Source organism: Tachyglossus aculeatus, chromosome 22 (genome assembly GCF_015852505.1).
Source record: "Tachyglossus aculeatus isolate mTacAcu1 chromosome 22, mTacAcu1.pri, whole genome shotgun sequence".
Lineage (NCBI taxonomy): Eukaryota > Metazoa > Chordata > Mammalia > Monotremata > Tachyglossidae > Tachyglossus > Tachyglossus aculeatus.
Genome location: NC_052087.1, coordinates 32846311 through 32872652, shown reverse-complemented (window position 1 = coordinate 32872652; position 26342 = coordinate 32846311). Strand labels below are relative to the sequence as shown.

General features: G+C 53.5%; 1 protein-coding gene across 1 annotated transcript; it reads left to right on the top strand.

Annotated features, from left to right (window-relative positions):
* Positions 1-271: 271 nt before the first annotated feature.
* SLC43A1 (solute carrier family 43 member 1) lies at positions 272-25206 on the top strand. The gene is made up of 15 exons (XM_038764608.1): positions 272-350; positions 4946-5103; positions 10166-10340; positions 10500-10555; positions 10699-10775; positions 12483-12575; positions 12770-12903; positions 13682-13860; positions 17202-17348; positions 17440-17475; positions 19071-19209; positions 21721-21862; positions 22805-22878; positions 24268-24391; positions 24577-25206. The coding sequence occupies exons 2-15, from the start codon at positions 4950-4952 to the stop codon at positions 24718-24720; spliced, it is 1674 nt and encodes a 557-aa protein (XP_038620536.1). The 5' UTR covers positions 272-350; positions 4946-4949; the 3' UTR covers positions 24721-25206.
* The last annotated feature ends 1136 nt before the right edge of the window (positions 25207-26342 follow it).

Below are 26342 nucleotides of genomic sequence, written 5' to 3'. Positions count from 1 at the left end.
GAGGCCTAGGCCCCTCTTCCCAATTCCCTTTGGCCCTCTCCCCTCTCCATTCCCCTCCCTCCTCCCAGGGGTTGGGGCCGGCTGCCTTTTCAATCAATCGATCGTATTTATTGAGCGCTTACTGGGTGCTCTGCACACTGTACTAAGCGCTTGGGAAGTCCAAGTTGGCAACATAACAGAAGATTTCCTTCTCCCCTTCTTCCCCTTCCCCTTGTCCCAGGCAGCCGGCCTCCCACCCTGGACCCACCCCCTCCCCCGCCCTCCGGGCCCGGCCCTTATAAAGTGTGCCTGCGGCGCCCACCTCTCCTGGCCCTGTCCGGTCCTCAGCAGGCAGCTTGGTGCCCCTTAGGGTGAGTGAGGGGGACCACTTGGGCTTCCCCGGCGCTTAGTACAGTGCTCTGCACCCAGTAAGCGCTCAATAAACGCGGTTGAATGGATGAATGAAGGGGAAGGGGGAGGGGGCAGAGGGAAGCGGGGCACCCTCATCCACGTGGCAGCCTCGCGTCTGGGCTTGGGATGGACTTGGGGCGGGAAGGGACCGGCTGCCAGTCTGGTTGCCCACTGGGTGCCAGTCTGGTTGCCCACCGGGTGCCAGTCTGGTTGCCCACCTGATGCCAGGCTGGTTGCCCACCGGCTACCAGGGTGGTTGCCCACCTGGTGCCAGGCTGGTTGCCCACCTGGTGCCAGGGTGGTTGCCAACCTGGTGCCAGGGTGGTTGCCCACCGTCTGCCAGCCTGGTTGCCCACCGGCTGCCCGGCTGGCCCGGGAGGGCTTGGGGCAGCACAGCCGGGAGGGCCAGGCCGGGGGCCACCGGGGTGGACAACAACTCTCCCCCCGAGGAGCTGCAGAAAGAGGGGCCTAGGCCACACATTTATTACTCTATTTTATTCGTACAGATGGATTCTATTTATTTGACTTTGCTAATATGCTTTCTTTTGCGGTCTGTCTCCCCTCCTTCCAGGCTGTGAGCCCGTTATTGGGTAGGGACCGTCTCCATATGTTGCCAACTTGGACTTCCCAAGCGCTTAGTACGGTGCTCTGCGCACAGGAAGCGCTCAATAAATATGATCGAATGAATGAATTTATTACTGTGTTTTACTCTTACAGATTGATTCTATTTTACTTTGCTAATATGTTTTCTTTTGCGGTCTGTCTTCCCCCCCTCCTTCTAGGCTGTGAGCCCGTTATTGAGTAGGGACCGTCTCTATATGTTGCCAGCTTGTACTTCCCAAGCGCTTAGTACAGTGCTCTGCACACAGTAAGCGCTCAATAAATATGATCGAATGAATGAATTTATTACTCTATTTTATCGTACAGATTGAATCTATTTATTTTACTTTGCTAACGTTTTCTTTTGCGGTCTGTCTCCCCCCCTTCCAGACTGTGAGCCCGTTATTGGGTAGGGACCGGCTCTAGATGTTGCCAACTTGGGCTTCCCAAGCGCTTAGTCCAGTGCTCTGCACACAGTAAGCGCTCAATAAATATGACCGAATGAATGAATTTATTACTCTATTTTATTCGTACAGATTGAGTTTATTTATTTTACTTTGCTAACACGTTTTGTTTTGCGGTCTGTCTCCCCCCCCCGCCCCCCCCCCCCCCAGACTGTGAGCCCGTTATTGGGTAGGGACCGGCTCTAGCTGTTGCCAACTTGGGCTTCCCAAGCGCTTAGTACAGTGCTCTGCGCACAGTAAGCGCTCAATAAATATGATCGAATGAATGAATTTATTACTCTATTTTATTCGTATAGATTGAGTCTATTTATTTTACTTTGCTAACATGTTTTGCTTTGTGGTCTGTCTCCCCCCCCTTCTAGACTGTGAGCCCGTTATTGGGTAGGGACCGTCTCTATATGTTGCCAAATTGTACTTCCCAAGCGCTTACTACAGTGCTCTGCACACAGTAAGCGCTCAATAAATACGTTCGAATGAATGAATTTGTTACTATTTTTTTTTTTATTCATACAGATTGATTCCATTTATTTTACTTTGCTAATATGTTTTGTTTTGTTGTCTGTCTTCCCCCCCTTCTAGACTGTGAGCCCGTTATTGGGTAGGGACCGTCTCTAGATGTTGCCAACTTGGGCTTCCCAAGCGCTTAGTACAGTGCTCTGCACACAGTAAGCACTTTGCTAATATGTTTTCTTTTGCGGTCTGTCTCCCCCCCTCTTCAAGACTGTGAGCCCGTTATTGGGTAGGGACCGGCTCTATATGTTGCCAACTTGGACTTCCCAAGCGCTTAGTCCAGTGCTTTGCACACAGTAAGCGCTCAATAAATACGCTTGAATGAATGAATTTATTACTCTTATTTGTACAGATTTATTCTATTTACTTTACTTTGCTAATATGCTTTGTTTTGTTGTCTGTCTCCCCCCCCTTCTAGACTATGAGCCCATTATTGGGTAGGGACCATCTCTATATGTTGCCAACTTGGACTTCCCAAGCGCTTAGTCCAGTGCTCTGCACACAGTAAGCGCTCAATAAATATGCTCAAATGAATGAATTTATTACTCTATTTTATTCATACAGATTTATTCTATTTATTTTACTTTGCTAATATGTTTTGTTTTGTTGTCTGTCTCCCCCCCCCTTCTAGACTGTGAACCCGTTATTGGGTAGGGACCGTCTCTATACGTTGCCAACTTGGACTTCCCAAGCGCTTAGTCCAGCGCTCTGCACACAGTAAGCGCTCAGTAAATACGCTCAAATGAATGAATTTATTACTCTATTTATTTTATTCATACAGATTTATTCTATTTATTTTACTTTGGTAATATGTTTTGTTTTGTTGTCTGTCTCTCCCCCCCCCCCCCCCCCCTTCTAGACTGTGAACCCGTTATTGGGTAGAGACTGTCTCTATATGTTGCCAACTTGGACTTCCCCAGCGCTTAGTCTAGTGCTCTGCACACAGTAAGCGCTCAATAAATATGCTCGAATGAATGAATTTATTACTCTATTTTATTCGTACAGATTGATTCTATTTATTTTATTTTGCTAATGTGTTTTGTTTTGTTGTCTGTCTCCCCCCTTCTAGATTGTGAGCCTGCTGTTGGGTAGGGACCGTCTCTATATGTTGCCAACTTGTACTTCCCAAGCCCTTAGTCCAGTGCTCTGCACACAGTAAGCGCTCAATAAATACGATTGAATGAATTAATTTTATTTGTACATATTTATTCTATTTATTTTATTTTGCCAATATGTTTTGTTTTGTTCTCTGTCTCCCCCTTCTATTCATTCATTCAGTCATTCAATCGCATTTATTGAGCGCTTACTGTGTGCAGAGCACCGGACTAAGCGCTTGGGAAGTCCAAGTTGGCAACATATAGAGTGTAGACTGTGAGCCCGTTGTTGGATAGGGGCCGTCTCTAGATGTTGCCAACTTGGACTTCCCAAGCGCTTAGTCCAGTGCTCTGCACACGGTAAGCGCTCAATAAATACGATTGAATGAATTTCCAGCCTCCTTCTCCCCCCTCTGTGCCTCGCCCTCCGGGCCAGGGGCGCCCACTCGATCCCCACTGCCTCTCAGCCGGCTGGTGCCCCTCCTGGGGGGCTTCCATTTATTTATTTATTTATTTTACTTGTGCCTATCTATTCTATTAATTTTATTTTGTTAGTACGTTTGGTTTTGTTCTCTGTCTCCCCCTTTTAGACTGTGAGCCCACTGTTGGATAGGGACTGTCTCTCTATGTTGCCAACTTGGACTTCCCAAGCGCTTCCTACAGTGCTCTGCACTCAGTAAGCGCTCAATAAATACGACTGATTGATTGATTGATTCCCTTCCCTCCCCCGTGGGCCCCGATCCCCCACCTCAGGGGAGGCCGGTCCCTCCAGAAAGGGGAAGGGAAAGCCCCCAGTGACCCTGTGCTCCATCTGCGCCCACTACGGTTCATTCACTCATTCAGTTGTATTGATTGAGCGCTTACTGTGTGCGGAGCACTGGACTAAGCGCTTGGGAAGTACAAGTTGGCAACATAGAGAGACGGTCCCCACCCAACAGCGGGCTCACAGTCTTGCCATCCTTGGGACGGTGGGTCGGGGCTGGGGCCGAATCCGACTTTTTACCTGGGGGTTGGGTGGACTGGCCAGGGTGGTCTTGGCTTGTCAATCAATCAATCAATAGTATTTATTGAGCACTTACTATGTGCAGAGCACTGTACTAAGTGCTTGGGAAGTACAAATTGGCAACATATAGAGACAGTCCCTACCCAACAGTGGGCTCACAGTCTAAAAGGGGGAGACAGAGAACAAAACCAAATATACTAACAAAATAAAATAAATAGAATAGCTATGAACAAGTAAAATAAATAAATAAATAGAGTAATAAATATGTACAAACATATATACAGGTGCTGTGGGGAAGGGAAGGAGGTAAGATGGGGGGGGGATGGAGAGGGGGACGAGGGGGAGAGTCTTGCCATCCTTGGGACGGTGGGTCGGGGCTGGGGCCTAATCCGACTTTTTACCTGGGGGTTGGGTGGACTGGCCAGGGTGGTCTTGGCTTGTCAATCAATCAATCAATAGTATTTATTGAGCACTTACTATGTGCAGAGCACTGTACTAAGCGCTTGGGAAGTACAAATTGACAACATATAGAAACAGTCCCTACCCAACAGTGGGCTCACAGTCTAAAAGGGGGAGACAGAGAACAAAACCAAATATACTAACAAAATAAAATAAATAGAATAGCTATGAACAAGTAAAATAAATAAATAAATAAATAGAGTAATAAATATGTACAAACATATATACAGGTGCTGTGGGGAAGGGAAGGAGGTAAGATGGGGGGGATGGAGAGGGGGACGAGGGGGAGAGTCTTGCCATCCTTGGGACGGTGGGTCGGGGCTGGGGCCTAATCCAACTTTTTACCTGGGGGTTGGGTGGACTGGCCAGGGTGGTCTTGGCTTGTCGCCCCCTTGCCCGCCGTGTGACGGCCCCTTCCCTGGCAGCCGCATGGCACCGTCCCTGGAGCAGGCCTACCGGAGGCGCTGGTGGATGGCGGGCACGGCCGTGGTGGAGAACCTCTTCTTCTCAGCCGTGCTGTTCGGCTGGGGGTCCCTGCTCATCATGCTCAAAGCCGAAGGCTTCTACTCGCACCTCTGTCCCGGTGAGCGGGGAGGGAGGTTGAGGCGCGGGGGCTTGGCGAGGGCGGCTGGGCGGCCGGAGGTGCGAGGCGTGGGGGACCAAAGCGACGATCCAGCAGCGGTGTTTGCCGGGTGCTTACGATACCCAGGCCGCTGGACCGAACGCCCGGGGGAGGACAACACAACAGTGTTCGTAGACAGGCTCCCTGCCCGCAACGGGCCGACAGTCAAGCAGAGGGCCAGGGCGGGGCATCTTTGGTGTCCCCAAACTCTTGCCCACTGTTGGGTAGGGACTGTCTCTCTATGTTGCCAACTTGTACTTCCCAAGCGCTTAGTACAGTGCTCTGCACACAGTAAGCGCACAATCAATACGATTGATTGATCCGGAAGCCCAGAACTTCAGCTTCTTCCTGGACCATCTCCCCTTCACGGAAGCCACCGCCACCCAGATGTGGGCTTCCTTGTGAATCAAGCAAGCGCTTAGTACGGTGCTCTGCACACAGTCAGCGCTCAGTAGATACGATTGAATTGAATGAATGAATGAAGTGGAGGTATTTATTGGGGAAGCAGCGTGGCTCAGTGGAAAAGAGCCCAGGCTTTGGAGTCAGAGGCCGTGGGTTCAAATCCCGGCTCTGCCACTTGTCAGCTGTGAGACTTTGGGCAAGTCACTTCACTTCTCTGGGCCTCAGTTCCCTCATCTGTAAAATGGGGATGAAGACTGTGAGCCCCTCGTGGGACAACCTGATTACCTTGTATCTACCCCAATGCTTAGAACAGTGCTTTGCACATAGTAAGCGCTTAACAAATACCAACATTATTATTATTTTTATTATTATTATTGAGCGCTGACTGTGTGCAGAGTGCTATCCTCAGCGCTTGGGAGAGTACAGTACTGCAGAATTGGTCGGCACATCCGAATGACACCGGGCCACCAGAAGCCAGCCGGGACGTGACCGCTGATTGTCCAGCCCAGGGAATAATAATAATAATAATAATAATATAGCATTTATTAAGCACTTACTATGTGCAAAGCACTGTTCTAAGCGCTGGGGAGGCTACAAGGTGATCAGGTTGTCCCGGGGGGGGTTCACAGTCTTCATCCCCATTTTACAGATGAGGTATCTGAGACCCAGAGAAGTGAAGTGACTTGCCCAAAGTCACACAGCTGACACGTGGCAGAGCCGGGATTTGAACCCATGACCTCTGACTCCAAAGCCCGAGCTCTTTCCACTGAGCCACGCTGCTTCTCCAGTGTCGGTTGGTGTCCGTGAAGACAGAGCCCGAAAGGGGAGAAGGGACCTGTGAGCCCGCTGTGGGGTAGGGACCGTCTCGATATGCTGCCAACTTGTACTTCCCAAGCGCTTAGTACAGTGCTCTGCACACAGTAAGCGCTCAATAAATACGATTGAATGAATGATTGAATGTCCCTCAGCCCCTGCACCTCAGTAGACAGTAGAGCCATCTGGTCTGGGGAAGAAAGTCTAGAGGCGGCCCCATCTTTTTCCCCGTTGACTCCTTCCAATCCTCATGATCTCCAAGTCCCTGAAGGAAAATGCTCTTTAACGCCAAAGTCAACACCAGCCAGCTGGGTTTGCTGCCCGGTCATCGTCCCTTGCCAGCCGTGCCCCACGTCCCCCTACAATAATAATAACAATGATGGCATTTATTAAGCGCTTGCTATGTGCAAAGCGCTGTTCTAAGCGCTGGGGAGGTTACAAGGTGATCAGGTTGTCCCCCGGGGGGCTCACAGTCTTCATCCCCATTTTCCAGATGAGGTCACTGAGGCCCAGAGAAGTGAAGTGACTTGCCCAAAGTCACCCAGCTGACAATTGGCGGAGCCGGGATTTGAACCCGTGACCTCTGACTCCAAAGCCCGGGCTCTTTTCCACTGAGCCACGCTCCTTCTCTAAAAAAAAAACCCCAAACCATTTGGGAGTGTGGGGGCCACCATGAAACAGCATGGTGTAGTGGATGGAACACGGGCTCGGGGGTCGGGAGGTCATGAGTTCTAATCCCGGCTCCGCCACTTGTCTGCTGTGTGGCGCTGGGCAAGTCGCTTCACTTCTCTGGGCCTCAGCTACCTCACCTGTAAAATGGGGATGAAGACTGCGAGCCCGGGGTGGAACAACTGTGTCCAACCCGACGTGCCTGTATTCACCCCAGGGCTTAGTATAGGGAGAAGCAGCGTGGCTCAGTGGAAAGAGCCTGGGCTTTAGAGTCAGAAGTCATGGGTTCAAATCCCAGCTCCGCCGCTTGTCAGCTGTGTGACTTTGGGCAAGACACTTCACTTCTCTGGGCCTCGGTGACCTCATCTGTTAAATGGGGACCGTGGGACAACCTGATCACCTTGTAACCTCCCCAGCGCTTAGAACAATGCTTTGCACATAGTAAGCGCTTAATAAATGTCATTATTATTATTATTATTATTATTATTATTATTATTATTATTATTATTATTATTATTATTGCAGGGCCTGGCACAGAGTAAGCACTTACCAAATTCCACAATGATTATCATTATTTGGGTCCTGTGGGTCACCTCTGGCCTTATCACTTTCACCCAGATCTGCCACAGCTGCACTTTTAGCCTGTGAGCCCACTGTTGGGTAGGGACTGTCTCTAGATGTTGCCAACTTGTACTTCCCGAGCGCTTAGTCCAGTGCTCTGCACACAGTAAGTGCTCAATAAATACGATTGATGATGATGATGATGATGCACGCTCACCCTGAAAAAGTAGGATGAGGATTCGTACCCAAGGGGTCTTTATCAAGTAACCTCTCCAAGCCTGGCCGGCTTCCACCTGATCCTGGAGGCTGGGGGCTCATAGAGATAATAATGATAATAATAATAATAATAATAATAATAATAATAATAATAATGGCATTTGTTAAGCGCTTACTATATGCAAAGCACTGTTCTCCCGCCCCAGCACCCGGCGGGGTGTCTATGTGGGAGAAGCACGTGGCCAGGGCAGGCGGAGTGAACGATCTTACTCCGGCCAACTTGGCTTCAACTCCCGGTGCTAATTACTAGATAATTGAGGGAGGGAGATTAGCTTTGGCAGGCTGCCCGGGTTGCAGTTAGGGCAGCGCAGAAGGCCGAGGTGGCATAGGGAGGGACCGGGATGGGGAGAGCGATAGCAGCTGAGCGGTGGCTCGAAATTCATTCCTTCATTCATTCAGTCGTATTTATTGAGCACTTACCATGTGCAGAGCACTGGACTAAGCGCTTGGGTACTTGTTTTGTTGTCTCTCTCCCCCTTCTAGCCTGTGAGCCCGTTGTTGGGTAGGGACCGTCTCTATCCGTTGCCGATTTGTACTTCCCAAGCGCTTAGTCCAGTGCTCTGCACGCAGTAAGTGCTCAATAAATACGATTGAATGAATGAACAAGTCGGCAACATATAGAGACGGTCCCTACCCAACAGCGGGCTCACGGTCTAGAAGGGGGAGACAGGCAACAAAACAAAGCATGTGGACAGGTGTCAAGTCATCAGAATAAATAGAAACAAGCGCGCAGTAGGCGCTCAGTAAATATGATTGAATGAAATAAAGCAAGATGCACATCATTAACAAAATAAATAGAATAGTAAATATGTACAAGTAAAATAGAGTAATCAATCTGTACAAACATATGTACAGGTGCTGTGGGGAGGGGAAGGAGGTAGGGCCCGGGGGGCATTGGGAGGAGGAGAGGAAAAGGGGGGCTCAGTGTGGGAAGGCCTCCTGGAAGAGGTGAGCTCTCAGTAGGGCTTTGAAGGGAGGAAGAGAGCTAGTTTGGCGGATATGCGGAGGGAGGGCATTCCGGGCCAGGGGGAGGACGTGGGCCGGGGGTCGACGGCGGGGCGGGCGAGAACGAGAAATGTCAGAGAAAGGGGAGAGGGAGAGTCCGGGTGTGAAAACCATGAAGAGGCAGCCCCTCTGCGTATTCTCGATGACTCCGGGGGGCAGATTCCTCATCCCCCGTGAAGCCTCCGAGGCCGCGCTCTGCTTTCAGCCTGCCAGGGCTGGCTCCCGGCCAGGGCTGGAGGGCTCTTTCCTATTTCCTCTCTCCACCTGGTGCCTCGTGACTCCGGCACCCTAAAGCCAAGGGGTCCCAGCCCAGCTCCGAAACGCCAAACAGCTCAGGGGTCAGCAGAGGTAGCCCCCGGCGAGCCCACACGGCCTCCCGCCTCCTCATTTGCCTTAATTCGCCCCTCGCTTGTTGGACTCCCGAAACGCATGCAAGCACGGGCTCTGGCCCTCTGGGGCTCCGCACCCCTCCTTCCCGCCCCTGCCCCTCCACCTAGGACATTTTCATTCTAAATATAGCTAAAACGGCAATTCTCTGAACTAACCTGACTGAGACTACAGCAAGCAGCCCGAAGTTTGGGTAACCAAGCAATGCGGGGTTGGGTCAACTAGGCAGATAGGCCCGATTTTGTTCGGATTTCTAAATTTTTCTTCAGCGACTCCAGTTGTCTCCGTTCAGATAACCGATCCGCCAGGGAAGCAACTCTCGAGGAGCAGAGTGGCTCAGTGAGTAGAGCAGCAGGCCGGGAGTCGGGAGACCCGGGTTCTGCTGCCATTTGCCTGCCTCTGCTCCCTCATCTGTAAAATGGGGATGCCGTGCCCGTTCTCCCGCCTCCTCAGAGTGGGAGACCCAGCTGGGGCGGGGAATGCGTCTGATCTGATTTCACCGTACCTACCCCAGGGCTTGGTACAGTGCTTGGCACGTGGAAAGTGCCCGACAAACACCAATGGTTATTATGATTATTTTTCTGCTGTTCTGACGCCTCATCCACTTGCAGCTCTCGCTGGTGAACAACACAAGGAACTCCCAGGGCTGTCCCACTCCTCTGCTCGTGCTGCTGTAACCTGGATGGAGTAGAGCCCGCTCTGCCTCAGTTTCCCCCACTAAACCGTTTGGGAATCACCCTCCCCAGCTCCCCCCCGGGTCAGAGGGTAGGGGTGGGGGGCTCTTGGGGTCAGGCCTCGTCCCCAGGTGCCCTGTAGTCCACCCGGGCTGTTGAAGGGTGAGGCTGGAGCTCTGCCAGGGTGAAGGATCTGGGCTCGGTGGCGATAGCGGGCCATCTTTCTCCTTCTCCAGGTGAGAATGGCACCAACGTGACGGAGGACAAGTCCCCGGGGGTGACCTGTGCCCAGCAAGAGGAGATGCTGAACCTGGGTTTCACCACCGGCTCCTTTGTGCTCAGCGCCACCACCCTGCCCTTGGGCATCCTCATGGACCGCTTTGGTCCTCGCCCGTTGCGCTTGCTGGGCAGGTAGAGGCAGGGAGGAGGGCGAGGGGCATGGGAGAGCGGGGAGGGTGGCGGGAGAGGGTGTCATTGGGGGGGGGAGGGTGTGTTTGTGTTTGTGTGTCTCCCACCCCCCTCTTTTCCCGTCATCCCCTCAGCCCAGCCTCCCTCCCTTCTTCCCCTCAGCTCCTGCTTCGCCATCTCTTGGGCGCTGATGGCCCTGGTCGCCCGGGACCCCCCAGGTGAGAGGCGGGAGGCCTAGCTTCTGCTTGCCCAGTCTGGGCTCTCCTGAGTGAGGGGTGGGTTGGGATGGAGAAGGCGGCCGGGGGTCAGGGGTCGGGGTTTGGGGCCTTCCCGCTCAGTGAGGCCCCGTGTCTGCCCTTAGTGCTGTCCCCAGTGACTTTTCTGGCGCTGTCCCTGAATGGTTTCGGCGGGATCTGCCTCACCTTCACCTCCCTCACCGTCAGTAATGGCCGGACGGGAACAGCGGCTGGGGATGGGACGGGGCTGGGGCTGGGGGGTGGGGGCTGGGCCTGGGATGGGAGGCTGGGCCTGGTCTGGGGAGCTGGGTCTGGGGTCTGAGCTTGGTCTGGGGGGCTGGGCCTGGGGGTTGGTCCGGGGCCGGGCTGGGGTTTCTCACCGTCCTTGCCCTGTTTGTCCCTGTGGTGGTCGCGGGCCCTGAGCTGCCAGGCCTTGGGTGGGGGGCTGCATTGGCCTCCGTGAGGCTCCCGCCCTCTCCCCCTCCCCTCTCCCTCTCTCCCACTTCCCCCCCAGCCCAACATCTCCCAGGCTGTGGTCTGGGGCTGGCCCAGAGTCCTGGTGTTTAATTCTCACTGTGAGACGTTTCTCAACTCAGGGGAGGTGCGGGGAGGCAGCCTGGGCCCCCCACTTCCCCTTTCTTGCCCCCCTCTCTCTCCCTCTGCCCCCCCACCACCGCTTTCCCTTTCCCTAAGCCTCCACAGCTCCTGCCCAGCCCCTGCCCAGGCCCCCAGGCTCATTGGGGTCGGCCCCCTGTCCCCCCAAGTCCGGGCATTGCCGCGGGGTCAGGCCCCTTCCCCGTCCCCCCTGCCCTGGTTTTGGCAGAGGACCAATGGCTGGGCCCCACCCCGCCCCCAGACAGCCCACCCCTTGCCCCCGCTGCCAGGACCGCCGCCTCTCTCTCCCGGGACGGCCTGGGCCTCGGGCCTGCCACTGGCCTGCCCGCCCGAACACGTGGCTGGCCTGGACCGGGCTGGGCCGGGCCGGGATGGGACAGGACACCCCCCTCCCTCATCCCCACCCTCCTTCCCTCCATCCCAACCCCCCCGGGCCTTCCTGCCAAGAGGGGGAGGATCCCCGAGTGTCCACCCTCTGCCTCGGGCTCAGGTTCCTCTTGGGATTGGCTCCTTCTTTCATGCCCCTGGCATCCTGCCTCTGCCTGCCGGGCCCCGGGTGGGAGCCAGCTGCCCAGGGGAATATTTACCTCAGGGCTGGAGGCCAGGCTGCCTCTGAGCTCTCCTCTGCAGAACCATTTTGCAGGACTAGAGTCTGCTTTCCGTCATGCCACACGGCGTGGGGTGCCCCTGAAATAGGGCACGGCTTTGCGGAACAGGTGCGCCCCGATGCCCGCTGCCCCTTTAAAAGGCCTTCGGGCTTTGTGTTGGGTCGGGGGCCGTTGTGTGGTGAGGTTGGCACCGAGGGCACCGTGACTTTGCTCCGTCCTCCCCAGAGGGCCTGGCCCCTGCCCAGTCCGGGCAGAGTTGAATAAGGCACGCGATTAATTAATTCATTAGCATGCACTCTCCTCTCCCAAAGTCAAAAAACATACCCTTCCCCCCACATCGCTGGGCTGGGCCTTGCCTCCCTCCCGCCCTTTCCCTGCCCTCTCCCTTTCCCTTTCCCTTTCCCCACCCTGGGTTTGTGAAAGGCAATTAATCAGTCAATCCATAGTATTTATCGAGCGCTTACTGTCAGTGCAGAGCACTGTACTGAACGCTTGGGAGAGGACAATAAAGCAGTGTATCAGTCGGCAGACACCTTCCGTTCCCCGTCAGCGGACCGGGCGGCCCCGGGTCGGGGCATGTCAGAGCCCCAATCAAGGTGGGCAGGAGGTTGCTCCAGCAGGGGCTGGGACGCCCCGGGTCCAGGACCCTCGCGGACTCTCGTATCGTGCCGCTTCTCCCCGGCCAGCTGCCCAACATGTTCGGAAACCTGCGGTCCACTTTGATGGCCCTGATGATTGGCTCCTACGCCTCTTCCGCCGTCACGTTCCCCATTGTCAAGGTACAGAGCTGGCCCTCGGGGGAGCCGGGTCTGGGGACGCTGGCCCCGAGGTGGGGGAACCGGTCTGGAGAGAGCCCGGCCCTGGGGGAGCACCCCTCTATATGGGGGATGGGAAGGGGGCCTGTCTCCCACCTCACCTGCCGTTCCCCCGTCTCTCTGGGCCCACCCTCTCCCTGGACCGTGGCCTCTTCCAGCTGATCTATGACGGGGGAATATCCTTTGTGGTCATCATGCTCACCTGGTCCGGCCTGGCCTGCCTCATCGTCCTCAACTGTGCCCTTAACTGGCCCAAGGAGGCTTTCCCTTCCCCAGAGGAGGCCAACTACACGTGAGTAGTCGAGGGGGGACAGGGGGACGCCTGTCCACGGGCTTTGTTTCGTCGTCTGTCTCCCCTTCCTCGACTGTGATCCCGCTGTTGGGTAGGGACCGTCTCTATACGTTGCCAACTTGCGCTTCCCAAGCGCCTAGTCCCAAGCGCTCAATAAATGCGAATGAATGAATGACGCGCCGACCAAAGATCCCGTGGCTCTGAATCAATCAATCAATCGTATTTATTGAGCGCTTACTGTGTGCAGAGCACTGGACTAAGCGCTTGGGAAGGACAAGTCTTACCTTGTCCTTACCTTGTCATCTTACCTCCTTCCCTTCCCCACAGCACTTGTATATATGTTTGTACATATTTTTTACTCTATTTATTTATTTTATTTGTACATATCTATTCTATTTATTTTATTTTGTTGGTATGTTTGGTTTCGTTCTCTGTCTCCCCCTTTTAGACTGTGAGCCCACTGTTGGGTAGGGACTGTCTCTATGTGTTGCCAATTTGTACTTCCCAAGCGCTCTGCACATAGTAAGCGCTCAATAAATACGATTGATGGTGATGATGACAAGTCGGCTGAAGCAACCAAGCCTCCGGTTTTGTGCTCCCGGGATCTTTCCAGGTGGAAAGATCAGGCTTGTCTTGTGGCTTCTTTTGGGCTCCCTGGGTCCACGCGGGTCTGTGCGCGTTACCCTCCCACCCACCCCGGGCGATTTTCTGCGTCAGAGGCCGGGGGCTGGGGAGTTGTAGGAGATTCTCAGTCCCGCTGTGCCTCGCCCCCACTCAGGAAGAAGATCAAGCTGAGTGGGTTGGCCCTGGATCACAAGGTGACGGGAGACCGCTTCTACACGCACGTCACCACTGTGGGCCAGCGGCTGAGCCAGAAGGCCCCGAGCCTGGAGGAGGGCCGGGAGTTCTTCCCCTCATCCCAGGATGTGCGGGGCAACTTTCCCAAGGATCCCGAGAGTAAGGGCCGGACCTGGGCTCGGTTTGGGGCCCGAGGGCTCAGTAACACACCGCCCCCGCCTTCCCGAAGGGCTCCTCCTACGGAAGCAGCGTGGCCTGGGGGAAAGAGCCCGGGCCTGGGTTCCAATCCCGACTCTGCCGCTTGTCCGCCGTGTGACCTTGGACTGGTCGCTTCACTTTGAGAAGCAGCGTGGCTCAGTGGAAAGAGCCCGGGCTCGGGAGTCAGAGGTCGTGGGTTCTAATTCCGCCTCCTCCACTTTTCGGCCGGGTGACTTTGGGCAAGTCATTTCTCTGGGCCTCAGTTACCTCATCTGTAAAATGGGGATTAAGACTGTGAGCCCCCCCGTGGGACAACCCGATCACCTTGTATCCCCCCCCCGTGCTTAGAACAGTGCTTTGCACATAGTAAGTGCTTAACAAATACCATCATTATTATTATTATTCACTATACCTCAGTTACCTCATCTGCAAAACCAGGATTAAGTCCTCCTCCTTGGACCATGAGCCCCACATGGGATAGGGACTGCGTCTGATCTGATTTCACGGTATCTACCCCTGTGCTCAGTAATAATAATAATAATGATGATGGCATTTACTAAGCGCCTACTATGAGCAAAGCATTCATTCATTCATTCAATCATGTTTATTAAGCGCTTACTGTGTGCAGAGAACTGTACTACGCGCTTGGGAAGTACAAGTTAAAGCAGTGCTCTAAGCACTGGGGAGGTTACAAGGTGATCAGGTTGTCCCACGGGGGGGCTCACAGTCTTCATCCCCATTTTCCAGATGAGGGAACTGAGGCCCAGAGAAGTGAAGTGACTTGTCACACAGCGGATGATTGGCGGAGGCGGGATTTGAACCCACGACCTCCGCCTCCAAAGCCCGGGCTTTTTCCACTGAGCCACGCTGCTTCTCTAGTCCAGTCCAGTCTAGTCCAGTCCAGTGTCTGGCGCTTAATAAACACGGAAATACCATTACATAAAGAAATCGGAAGGGTTTTCCCATGACGAGGGGGGTGGGAGGGTGGTGAGTCAGCCCTAGGATGGAGTGGCTTCCATTGCTAGTGTCGACAGCTGCTTTGTACCCATGCAGCTGCATCCCTTCCCACCACCCTCCGCAATTCCTGAACATCTTGCATCAGTTGGACGCCCTGGGAAGCTGGGGACCAGGGACCTTGTTTTCCAGCCAGCTCTCTCCCTCTGGTTGGGGGAAATAATAATAATAATAATAATAATAATAATGATAATGATAATAATAATAGTATTTATTAAGCACTTACTATGTGCCAAGCACTGTTCTAAGCACTGGGGGGGATACAGATTAACAGGTTGTCCCTTGTGGGGCTCACAGTCTTAGTCCCCATTTTACAGATGAGGTAACTGAGGCACTGAGAAGTGAAGTGGCCTGCCCAAAGTCACCCCGCTGACAATGCTTTGCACATAGAGCCCGGGCTTTGGAGTCAGAGGTCAGGGTTTCGAATCCCGGCTCCGCCACAGGTCTGCTGTGTGACCTTGGGCAAGTCACTTCACTTCTCTGAGCCTCAGTTCCCTCATCTGTAAAACGGGGATTAAGACTGTGAGCCCCACGTGGGACAACCTGATCACTTTGTATCCCCCCAGCGCTTAGAACAGTGCTTTGCACATAGTAAGTGCTTAACAAATGCCATCATCATTATTATTATTATTATTAATAAATGCCATCATTATTATTAAGTGGCGGAGTTGGGATTAGAACCCACGACCTCTGGCTCCCAAGCCCGGGCTCTTTCCACTGAGCCACCCTGCTTCCCGAATTCTCTGGCAGGGTGTCTGGTTTACCACAGTAATTATGGTATTTGTTCATTCATTCATTCAATCGTATTTATTGAGCACTTACTGTGTGCGGAGCACTGTACTAAGTGCTTTAAAGTACAATTCAGCAATAAGGAGAGACAATCCCTGCCCACAACGGACGTACGGTCTAGAACGGGGGAGACAGACATCAAAACAAGTAAACGGGCATCCATAGCATCAATATAAACAGAATTATAGATATATACACATCAAAACAAGTTAACAGGGATCAATTTAAATAAATAGAATTATAGAGATCTAGGTAAGCATCGACTAAGGGTCAAGCGCTGTGCTAAGCACTGGGAAGTGTGGCGTAGTGGACGGAGCACGGGCCTGCGAATCAGAAGGTCATGGGTTCTAATCCCAGTTCCACCACTCGTCTGCTGTGCGGCCTTGGGCAAGTCACTTCGCTTCTCTGGGGCTCAATGATCTCATCTGTGAAATGGGGATTGAGACTGTGAGCCCCCCCCATGGGACAGGGACTGTATCCAACCCGATTTGCTTGTATCCATTCCATCGCTTAGTACAGTGCCTGGCACAAAGTAAGCGCTTAACAAATACCATCACGATTATTATTATTAGATACCTAATAGATCAGACACACAGTCCCTGTCCCATATGGGGCTTGCAGTCTAAGTAGGAGGGAGAACAGCTATTGACTCTCCATGGTACAGATGAGGAAACTGAGGAACAGAGCAAGAGATGGAGTGGAGATTAGTTGGTCAGTTGAATTTATTGAGTGCTCACTGTGTGCAGAGCACTGTACTGAGAACTCGGGAGAGCGCTTGGGAGAGTACAATAGCTCGTAGTCGCCAGGGAATGTCACTGCTTATTGTTGTATTTTCCCAAGCACTTAGTACAGTAAGTGCTCAATAGCAGCGTGGCTTAATGAGAAGCAGCGTGGCTCAGTGGAAAGAGTGTGGGTTTGGGAGTCAGAGGTCATGGGTTCTAATCCCGGCTCCGCCACTCGTCAGCTGTGTGACTTTGGGCAAGTCACTTTGCTTCTCTGGGCCTCAGAGCCCACTGTTGGGTAGGGACTGTCTCTCTATGTTGCCAACTTGTACTTCCCAAGAGCTTAGTACAGTGCTCTGCACACAGTAAGCGCTCAATACATACAATTGATGATGATGATGATGATGAAAATGAGGATGAAGACTGTGAGCTCCAAGTGGGACAACCTGCTTAGCCTGTATCTACTCCAGTGCTTGGCACAGAGTCAGCGCTTAACAAATACCATCATCTTATCATTAGTATTAATCAATCAATCATATTTATTCATCATCATCATCATCAATCGTATTTATTGAGCGCTTACTGTGTGCAGAGCACTGCACTAAGCGCTTGGGAAGTACAAGTTGGTATTAATGATACGACCAGCCCCTGCCCACAACGCGCTTACACTCTAGAAGGAAGCCAGGTCCTCTGATGCTGTTGAGGGGAGGGGAAGAGGGGCCCGAAGGGGAGTGGGATGGGCGCTGGCGCTCAGCGGCTGCTCTGTCCTCCCCACAGCGTCAGTCCCCTTTCGGAAGAGCCTGTGTTCCCCCATCTTCCTGTGGAGCCTCGTTACCATGGGCATGACCCAGCTGCGGATTATATTCTACCTGGCCGCCATGACGAAGATGCTGGAGTTCGTCGTCACCGGAGGCCCGGACCACGGTCGGAGGCCGGGCGGAGGAGGGAGGGAGGAAGGAAGGAAAAGCAACCGCCCTGACTGACCTCTCTGGTCGTCTCTTTCCTCTGCTTTCAGAGACCGAGGAGCTGAGAAAGCAGGCGGATGAGACGGGTAGGTGGGGGGTGGTTTGATCTTCCCCCGGCATCGCGTGCCCACCCCTCGGGAGGGCAGACGGTCCCCACGCCTGGCTTCCGAAAGCAGCCTCCATCCTCCCCGCTGACCCCAATCAATCGTATTTATTGAGCACTTACTGTGTGCAGAACACTGGACTAAGCGCTTGGGAAGTCCAAGTTGGCAACATATAGAGACAGTCCCTACCCAACGGTGGGCTCACAGTCTAAAAGTCTAAACCCCAGAGCTTTAACGACAGCAGTGGTACGATAATAACGCTAACGGTAATGATAACAGTAGTATTTATTTATTTTCCTTGTACATATCTATCCTATTTTATTTTGTTAGTATGTTTGGTTTTGTTCTCTGTCCCCCCCTTTTAGACTGTGAGCCCACTGTTGGGTAGGGACTGTCTCTATGTGTTGCCAATTTGTACTTCCCAAGCGCTTAGTACAGTGCTCTGCACATAGTAAGCGCTCAATAAATACGTTGATGATGATGATAGTATTTGTTAAGTGCTTGCTCTGTGTCGAGCCCTGAACTAAGCGCTGAGGTGGACACCAGATAATCAGGTCCCACGTGGGGCTCGCAGTCATCATCATCAATCGTATTTATTGAGCGCTTACTGGGTGCAGAGCACTGCACTTGCAGTCAAAGTTGGAGGGAGGACAGGTATTGAGTCCCCATTCTGCAGATGAGGAAACCGAGGCGCAGAAGAGTTAAGTGACTCACCCAGGGTCACACAGCGGGTAAGTGGCGGGGCCGGGATTAGAACCCAGGGCCTCTGGGTCTTTCCATTAGGCCACGCTGCTCTTCTGTCTTACCTCTTCTCTAGACAAGCTTCTCAGAGAAGCAGCTTAGCTCAGTGGAAAGAGCCCGGGCTTTGGAGTCGGAGGTCAGGGGTTCGAATCCCAGCTCTGCCAATCGTCAGCTGTGTGACTTTGGGCAAGTCACTTCACTTCTCTGGGCCTCAGTTCCCTCATCTGTAAAATGGGGCTTTAGACTGTCCCTGTGGGACAACCTGATCACCTTGTAACCTCCCCAGTGCTCAGAACAGTGCTTTGCCCATAATAAGCGCTTAATAAATGCCATCATTATTATTATGATTAGACTGTAATCTCTTTGTGGGCAGGGAATGTGTCTGTTTATTCTTTTATTGTACTTCCCCAAGCACTTAGTACAGTGCTCTGCCTACAGTAAGCGCACCATAAATACGATCGAGTGGATGAAGGAAGGAATGAATGTATTTCTTTCCCAATCACGTTTATTGAGCGCTTTCTAGGGGCAGAGCACCGTAGCAGGCGCTTGAGAGAGAGTACACTACAGAAAAATGAGCAAGGCAGAATCCCTGCCCATAACGAGCTTACGGGGCTCGGGACAGTGCGTCGCACGTAGTAAGCGCTTAGCGGGTACTATACTATTACTCCCCCAGCAGTGCTCAAGCGCTTAGTACAGTGCTCTGCACATAGTAAGCGCTCAATAAATACGATTGATGACGACCTCTCGGCCCGTTGACTTGCTCCGTCTCGGGGGCCGAGGCTGTGGGAGCAGCGACCCTCGTCCTCACGCCGAATCTCCGCCTCCGCCCCCATCAGTCGGCTTCTACTCCTCCATCTTCGGGGCCCTGCAGCTCCTCTGCCTCCTCACCTGCCCCCTCATCGGCTACATCATGGACTGGCGCATCGAGCAGTGTGTGGACGGACCTTCTGACGGCGGCGCCCCGGGAGACGGCAGGTGACCCCCGGGCGTCCGCGGTGGGGACTGTGAGCCCAATGTCGGGTAGGGACTGTCTCTATACGTTGCCAATTTGTCCTTCCCAAGCGCTTAGTCCAGTGCTCTGCACATAGTAAGCGCTCAATAAATACGATTGATGATGATGGGGAAGGAGCGAATTACCAAGTAGGCCCGAGAGGCCCTTTGACCCTTTGGTCACCCGGAGCCTGAGCTCGCTGCTCAGTGTAAGGGGCAACTTTACAGAGCCGGAGAACGGACTTCGGCTACTTGTTTTTGGAAATGCTACCAATAGGGCCCGGGGCACTCTGAGAGGGAGAGAGCAAGGGATTTTCCTTTCCGCCTGGCAACAGAGATGGAAATCCTAGCGATCAGGATGTTTTCATGATCTTGCCTTGCTAGCCCGCTTTCTCGTCCCCCCTCCACACCACCTCCGTACCTCACAGGGGACGTCAGCGGGGGCTTGGGTGAGAGAGGTGAGGTAAGGTCACCCCGGGGACCAATCAATCAATCAATCAATCAATCGTATCTATTGAGCGCTTACTGTGTGCAGAGCACTGGACTAAGCCGCTTGGGAAGTCCAAGTCGGCAACATCTAGAGACGGTCCCTACCCAACAGCGGGCTCACGGTCTAGAAGGGGGAGACAGACAACAAAACAAAACATATTCACAAAATAAATAGAGTAAATATCTACAGGTAAAATAAATATGTACAAATGTGTATACATATATACAGGTGCTGTGGGGAGGGCAAGGAGGTAAGGCGGGGGGGTGGGGAGGGGGAGAGGAAGGAGGGGGCTCAGTCTGGGGCACAGAGCACTATACTAAGCGCTTGGAAAGTACAATTCGGCTACAGATAGAGACAATCCCCACCCAACAACGGGCTCCCAGTCTAGAAGGGGTGGAGCCCACTGTTGGGTAGCTCTGCACACAGTAAGTGCTCAATAAATACAATTGATTGATTGGACAGACAACAAAACAAGTAGATGGGCATCAATAGCATCAAAACTGATAAGTAGAATTATAGGTATATACCACCCATCATTAGAAGGGTCTCCCCCTTCTAGACTGTGAGCCCGCTGTTGGGTAGGGACCGTCTCTAGATGTTGCCAACTTGTACCTCCCAGGCACTTAGTACAGTGCTCTGCACACAGTAAGCGCTCAATAAATACGATCGATTGATTGATTGATTGATTGGACTGACGACAAAACAAGTAGACAGGCATCAATAGCATCAAAACTGATAAATAGAATTATAGGTATATATCCATCATTAGAAAGGTCTCCCCCTTCGAGACTGTGAGCCCGCTGTTGGGTAGGGACCGTCTCTATGTGTTGCCAACTTGTATCTCCCAAGCACTTAGTACAGTGCTCGGCACACAGTAAGCGCTCAATAAATACAATTGATTGATTGATTGGACAGACAACAAAACAAGTAGACGGGCATCAATAGCATCAAAACTGATAAACAGAATCATAGGTATATACCCATCATTAGAAGGGTCTCCCCCTTCTAGACTGTGAGCCCGCTGTTGGGTAGGGACCGTCTCTAGATGTTGCCAACTTGTACCTCCCAAGCGCTTAGTACAGTGCTCTGCACACAGTAAGCGCTCAATAAATACGATTGATTGATTGGACAGAGAACAAAACAAGTAGACGGGCATCAATAGCATCAAAACTGATAAATAGAATCATAGGTATATACCCATCATTAGAAGGGTCTCCCCCTTCTAGACTGTGAGCCCGCTGTTGGGTAGGGACCGTCTCTAGATGTTGCCAACTTGTACCTCCCAGGCGCTTAGTCCAGTGCTCTGCACACAGTAAGCGCTCAATAAATACGATTGATTGATTGATTGGACAGAGAACAAAACAAGTAGATGGGCATCAATAGCATCAAAACTGATAAATAGAATCATAGGTATATACCCATCATTAGAAGGGTCTCCCCCTTCTAGACTGTGAGCCCGCTGTTGGGTAGGGACCGTCTCGAGATGTTGCCATCTTGTACCTCCCAAGCTCTGCACACAGTAAGCGCTCAGTAAATACGACTGAATGAATGAATGAATCATTAATAAAACAGAGTAATAAATATGCACAAATCTACACCTAGAAGCAGCGTGGCTTAGTGGAAAGAGCCCGGGCTTTGGAGTCAGAGGTCATGGGCTCGAATCCCGACTCCGCCACATGTCTGCTGTGTGACCTTGGGCAAGTCACTTAACTTCTCTGAGCCTCAGTTACCTCATCTGCAAAATGGGGATTAAGACTGTGAAGCCCACATGGGACAACCTGATCACTTTGTATCCCCCCCCCAGCGCTTAGAACAGTGCTTCGCACATAGTAAACGCTTAACAAATGCCAACGTTATTATTATTATTATTATTACACCGGTGCTGCGGGGAGGGGAAGGGGGTAGAGCGGAGGGAGGGGAGGAAAAGCGGGGGCTGAGGGGTGTCCGAGGGAATTTACGGGGAGGGGGCCCGGGGGCAGCCTGGCGGGACTGGCCGTTCTTGACAGCGCCGGGATCGCCAAGAGGCCGGGCAAGCCGCGCCACCGGAAGATCCAGAAGATCACCAACGCCATCCGGGCCTTCATCCTCACCAACGTCCTGCTCGTCGGCTTCGGCATCGCTTGCCTCGTCGGCAACCTGTACCTCCAGGTACTCCGGACCCGCCAGCTTGCCCCCCGGCATTCCCCACCCCGACCAGGGTCAACCGGTCTCTTCTCAGCGTGGCTCGGTGGAAAAGAGCCCGGACTTTGGAGTCGGAGGGCATGGTGTCAAATCCCGGCTCCGCCGACTGTAATCCCCATTTTACAGATGGGGTCACTGAGGCACAGAGAAGTGAAGTGACTTGCCCCAGCTCATCATCATCAATCGTATTTATTGAGCGCTTACTGTGTGCAGAGCACTGGACTAAGCGCTTGGGAAGTCCAAGTTGGCAACATAGACAGTTCCTACCCAACAGTGGGCTCCCAGTCTAAAAGGGGGAGACAGAGAACAAAACCAAACATGCTAACAAAATAAAATAGAATAGATATGTACAAGTAAAATAAAAAAAGGTCACACAGCAGACGACTTACGTTGCCAACTTGTACTTCCCAAGCGCTTAGTACAGTGCTCTGCACACAGTATGCGCTCAATAAATACGATTGACAAGTGAGAAGCAGCGTGGCTCACTGGAAAGAGCCCGGGCTTTGGAGTCAGAGGTCGTGGGTTCAAATCCCGGCTCCGCCAACTGCCAGCTGGGTGACTGTGGGCGGGTCACCTCACTTCTCTGTGCCTCAGTTCCCTCATCTGTAAAATGAGGATGAAGACTGTGAGCCCCCTGTGGGATAACCTGATCATCTTGTAGCCTCCCCAGCGCTTAGAACAGTGCTTTGCACATAGTAAGCGCTTAATAAATGCCATCATTATTATTATTCTCTGGGCCTCAGTTCCCTCATCTGTCAAATGGGGATGAAGACTGGGAGCCCCCCGTGGGACAACCTGATCACCTTGTAACCTCCCCAGCGCTTAGAACAGGGCTTTGCACATAGTAAGCGCTTAATAAATGCCACCATTATTACTATTCTTATTATTCTCTCCCTTTTTTGGTTTCAGTTTCTGACGTTCATCCTGCACACCATGGTCCGGGGCTTCTTCCACTCCGCATGCGGGGGACTCTACGCCGCCGTGTGAGTCGTCGGGGGCCGTACATGTGTGTGTGTGTGCGCGTGTGCACGTATGTGTATCGAGGTGGGGAGTTCAAGGGCCCGGGATCGCCTCCTCCCACCCTATCTCTGGGAATCCCCTTCCTTTCCCCAGGCGTCTAGTACAGTGTTCTACACCCAGTAAGCAGCCCGGCACCGTGGATTGAGCACGGGCCCGGGAGTCAGACAGTCGTGGGTCCTAATCCCGGCTCCTCCGCTTATCTGCTGTGTGAGCCTGAGCGAGTCACTTCACGTCTCTGGGCCTCAGCTACCTCATCTGTAAAATGGGGATTGAGTCTGCGAGCCCCCCGCGGGACAGGGACTGGGTCCCACCCGATCTGCTTGAGGAGCAGCGTGGCTCTTAGTACACAGTAAGCGCTCAATAAATTCATTCATTCATTCAGTTGTATTTATTGAGCGCTCACTGTGTGCAGAGCACTGTACTAAGCGCTTGAGAAGTACAAGTTGGCAGCATATAGAGATGGTCCCTACCCAACAGTGGGCTCACAGTCTAGAAGATACGATTGAATGAATGAATGAATGAATGAATGAATGAATGAATGAATGGAAAGAGCCCGGGCTTTGGAGTCAGAGGGCATGGGTTCGAATCCCGACTCCACCAACTGTCAGCTGTGTGGCTTCAGGCAAGTCACTTCACTTCTCCGGGCCTCAGTTCCCGCATCTGTAAAATGGGGGTGAAAACTGTGAGCCCCCCGTGGGACAACCTGATCACCTTGTCACCTCCCCAGCGCTTAGAACAGTGCTTTGCACATAGTAAGCGCTTAACAGATACCATTATTATTATTATTATTATTATTATTATTATTATTATTATTATCCACCCCCACACTTCTAGGAGAAGCAGCGTGGCTCCGTGGAAAGAGCCCGGGTTTTGGAGTCAGAGGTCATGGGTTCAAATCCCGGCTCCGCCAGTTGTCAGCTGTGTGACTTTGGGCAAGTCAGCTTCTCTGGGCCTCAGCGACCTCATCTGTCAAATGGGGATGAAGACTGTGAGCCCCCGGTGGGACAACCTGATCACCTTGTAACCTCCCCAGCGCTTAGAACAGTGCTTTGCACAGAGTAAGCGCTGAATACATGCCATTATTATTATTACAGCGCCTGGCCCCCGGTGAGCGCCTGACAAATTCCAAAATGGTTATTATTATTATTATTATTATTATTATTATTATTATTATTACCACCGATTGATTGATCCAGGAGGAGGAGTGGGGGGTGGAGGGAGCCACCCCTTCCCACCTCTGCCGAGGCAGGAGGAGCCCCATCTTCAGCGAGGTGATGGAAATCCAGCCAAAAATCGCGGAAGAGAGGTTGGGGCCGGGAGCCGTGGCCTCAGACGGATCTCTGTTTCGACAGTTTTCCCTCCAATCACTTCGGGACCCTGACGGGCCTGCAGTCCTTGTTCAGTGCCATCTGCGCCCTCCTCCAGCACCCGCTCTTCATGCTCATGGTGGGACCCTTGCGGGGGGACGCCTTCAAGGTCAGAACCCGAGCCCGGCAGGGGGGCAAGGGAGGAGGGAAGGAGAAGCGGAGAGGAGGGAGAGCGGGCGGGCTTTGGCCACCGCAAGTTCTGCGGGACCATTTCCGAATTGGGGGCGGAGGGGAAACTCTCTCGGACGAGGCTCGCGGCCCTGACCGTCTCTGGGGGTCACGTTCTCCGGCCAGGTGAACCTGGGCCTGCTCCTGTTCTCGCTGCTGGGATTCCTGCTCCCTTCCTACCTCATCTACTACCGGTCGCGCCTCCGGAGAGAGAGCACCGCCTGGGATGCCCCGCCGAAGGGGCCCGACGGCCAGGAGGCCTCCGCGTAGCGAGGAAGCCCGGCTGCCCGGCCAGCGGGAACGGACCCGCCTGCCTTTCCTACCTGAACGTGCGCACGGAACCGAGGGACGCGGATTTATAAATACGACGAGAGGTTCTATTTTTGTAGGGATTTGCCCAAACTCTCCGTTGACCAAAAGCAAACGCAAGTACTTCCCGAGCCAGGGGCAAAGACGCCTCCCGGCCTTCCTCGCTCCCTCCAGGAAGCTGGGCCCGGGGCCACATTTCGGGTGGCTGCGCGGCCCCGGAGTCGACGGGGCCCGTTTCCCGTGGAGCCTGCCTGCTAAGTGATGCGAAGGCCGCATCCTCCAGGAAGGGGAGAGCGGTCGGGGTCTTCCCTGCCCCCTGTGTGGAGCAGGAGGGGCTGGTTGGGGCAGAGGCTATGCTCTGGGGGTGAGCGGTTTGGTGCCCTGATTCCTGGGAGGGAGGGGGGCGGGTTCTCCCTCTCCCCTCATGCTTTCGTCACTTATCTTAGAGGAAATAGAAAGGGAAGTGAGAGACTGGCTCGCGTGTGTCTGTGGCTAGGGAAACTGTTGCTAGCCAGTCCCCTGCTTCCACGCTGCCCTTGCCCGGTGACACATCCCTTAAGAGCATTAAAGCCCAGCGCTTAGTACAGTGCTTCGCCCAGGGGAAGCGCTCAAGAAATGCCATGGATGATAAGGGGACTCCAGGGGAGGGGTGGAGACGTGACACATCCCTTAAGAGCATTAAAGCCCAGCGCTTAGTACAGTGTTCCGCCCAGGGGAAGCGCTCAAGAAATGCCATGGATGACGAAGATAAAGGGGACCCCAGGGGAGGGGTGGAGACGTCACACTGGGCTTCCATTCCCTCGTTCCAGGGGGCCTTTCTTGAGCGCTGACTGTGTGCAGAGCACTGTACTAAGCACTTGGGAGAGTCCACTCTAACAGAGTCGGTTGGACCCATTCCCCGCCCACAAAGAACTTATAGTCTAGAGCGGAAAAGAGACATTACCGTAAATAAAGGAGATGTACACAAGTGCTTGGGGGGTGGAGGGCGGGGTGATTATGGGGACAAATCCATGGGCAAGGTTGATGGGGGAGGGAAAGAGCCCTGCCTGGGATCCCCCCCCCCCCCCCCACCACTGCTTAGAACAGTGCTTGGCACATAGTAAGAGCTTAACAAATATCATTATTAGGATTATTATTAGTATTGTAAAGTAAAGAGCAGGGGTGGGGGAAGGAAGGAGTCCTCTCAGGGTGTGGGAGGGGGATATCGGAGGATGCTTGGGTGTGTCGGGGGGCGGGCGGGCGCCCTCCCTGCGGCCCAGCGGGAGGCAGTCCAACCAGACCCGCACCGCACCGCCCACCGGGGGGCGCCAAAGAGCCGCAGCTAAGCCCGGCCCGTCCACCAGGAGGCGCCGCAGAGCCGCGACCCACCCACCAGGTGGTGCCGCAGAGTCGCGGCCCGCCCATCAGGAGGCGCCGCAAGGCCCCGGCTCGGCCACCAGGTGGCGCCGCAGAGCCGCGGCCCGCCCATCAGGAGGCGCTGCAGAGCCGCGGCCCGCCCACCAGGTGGCGCCGCAGAGCCGCGGCCTGCCCACCAGGTGGCGCCGCAGAGCCGCGGCCCGCCCATCAGGAGGCGCTGCAGAGCC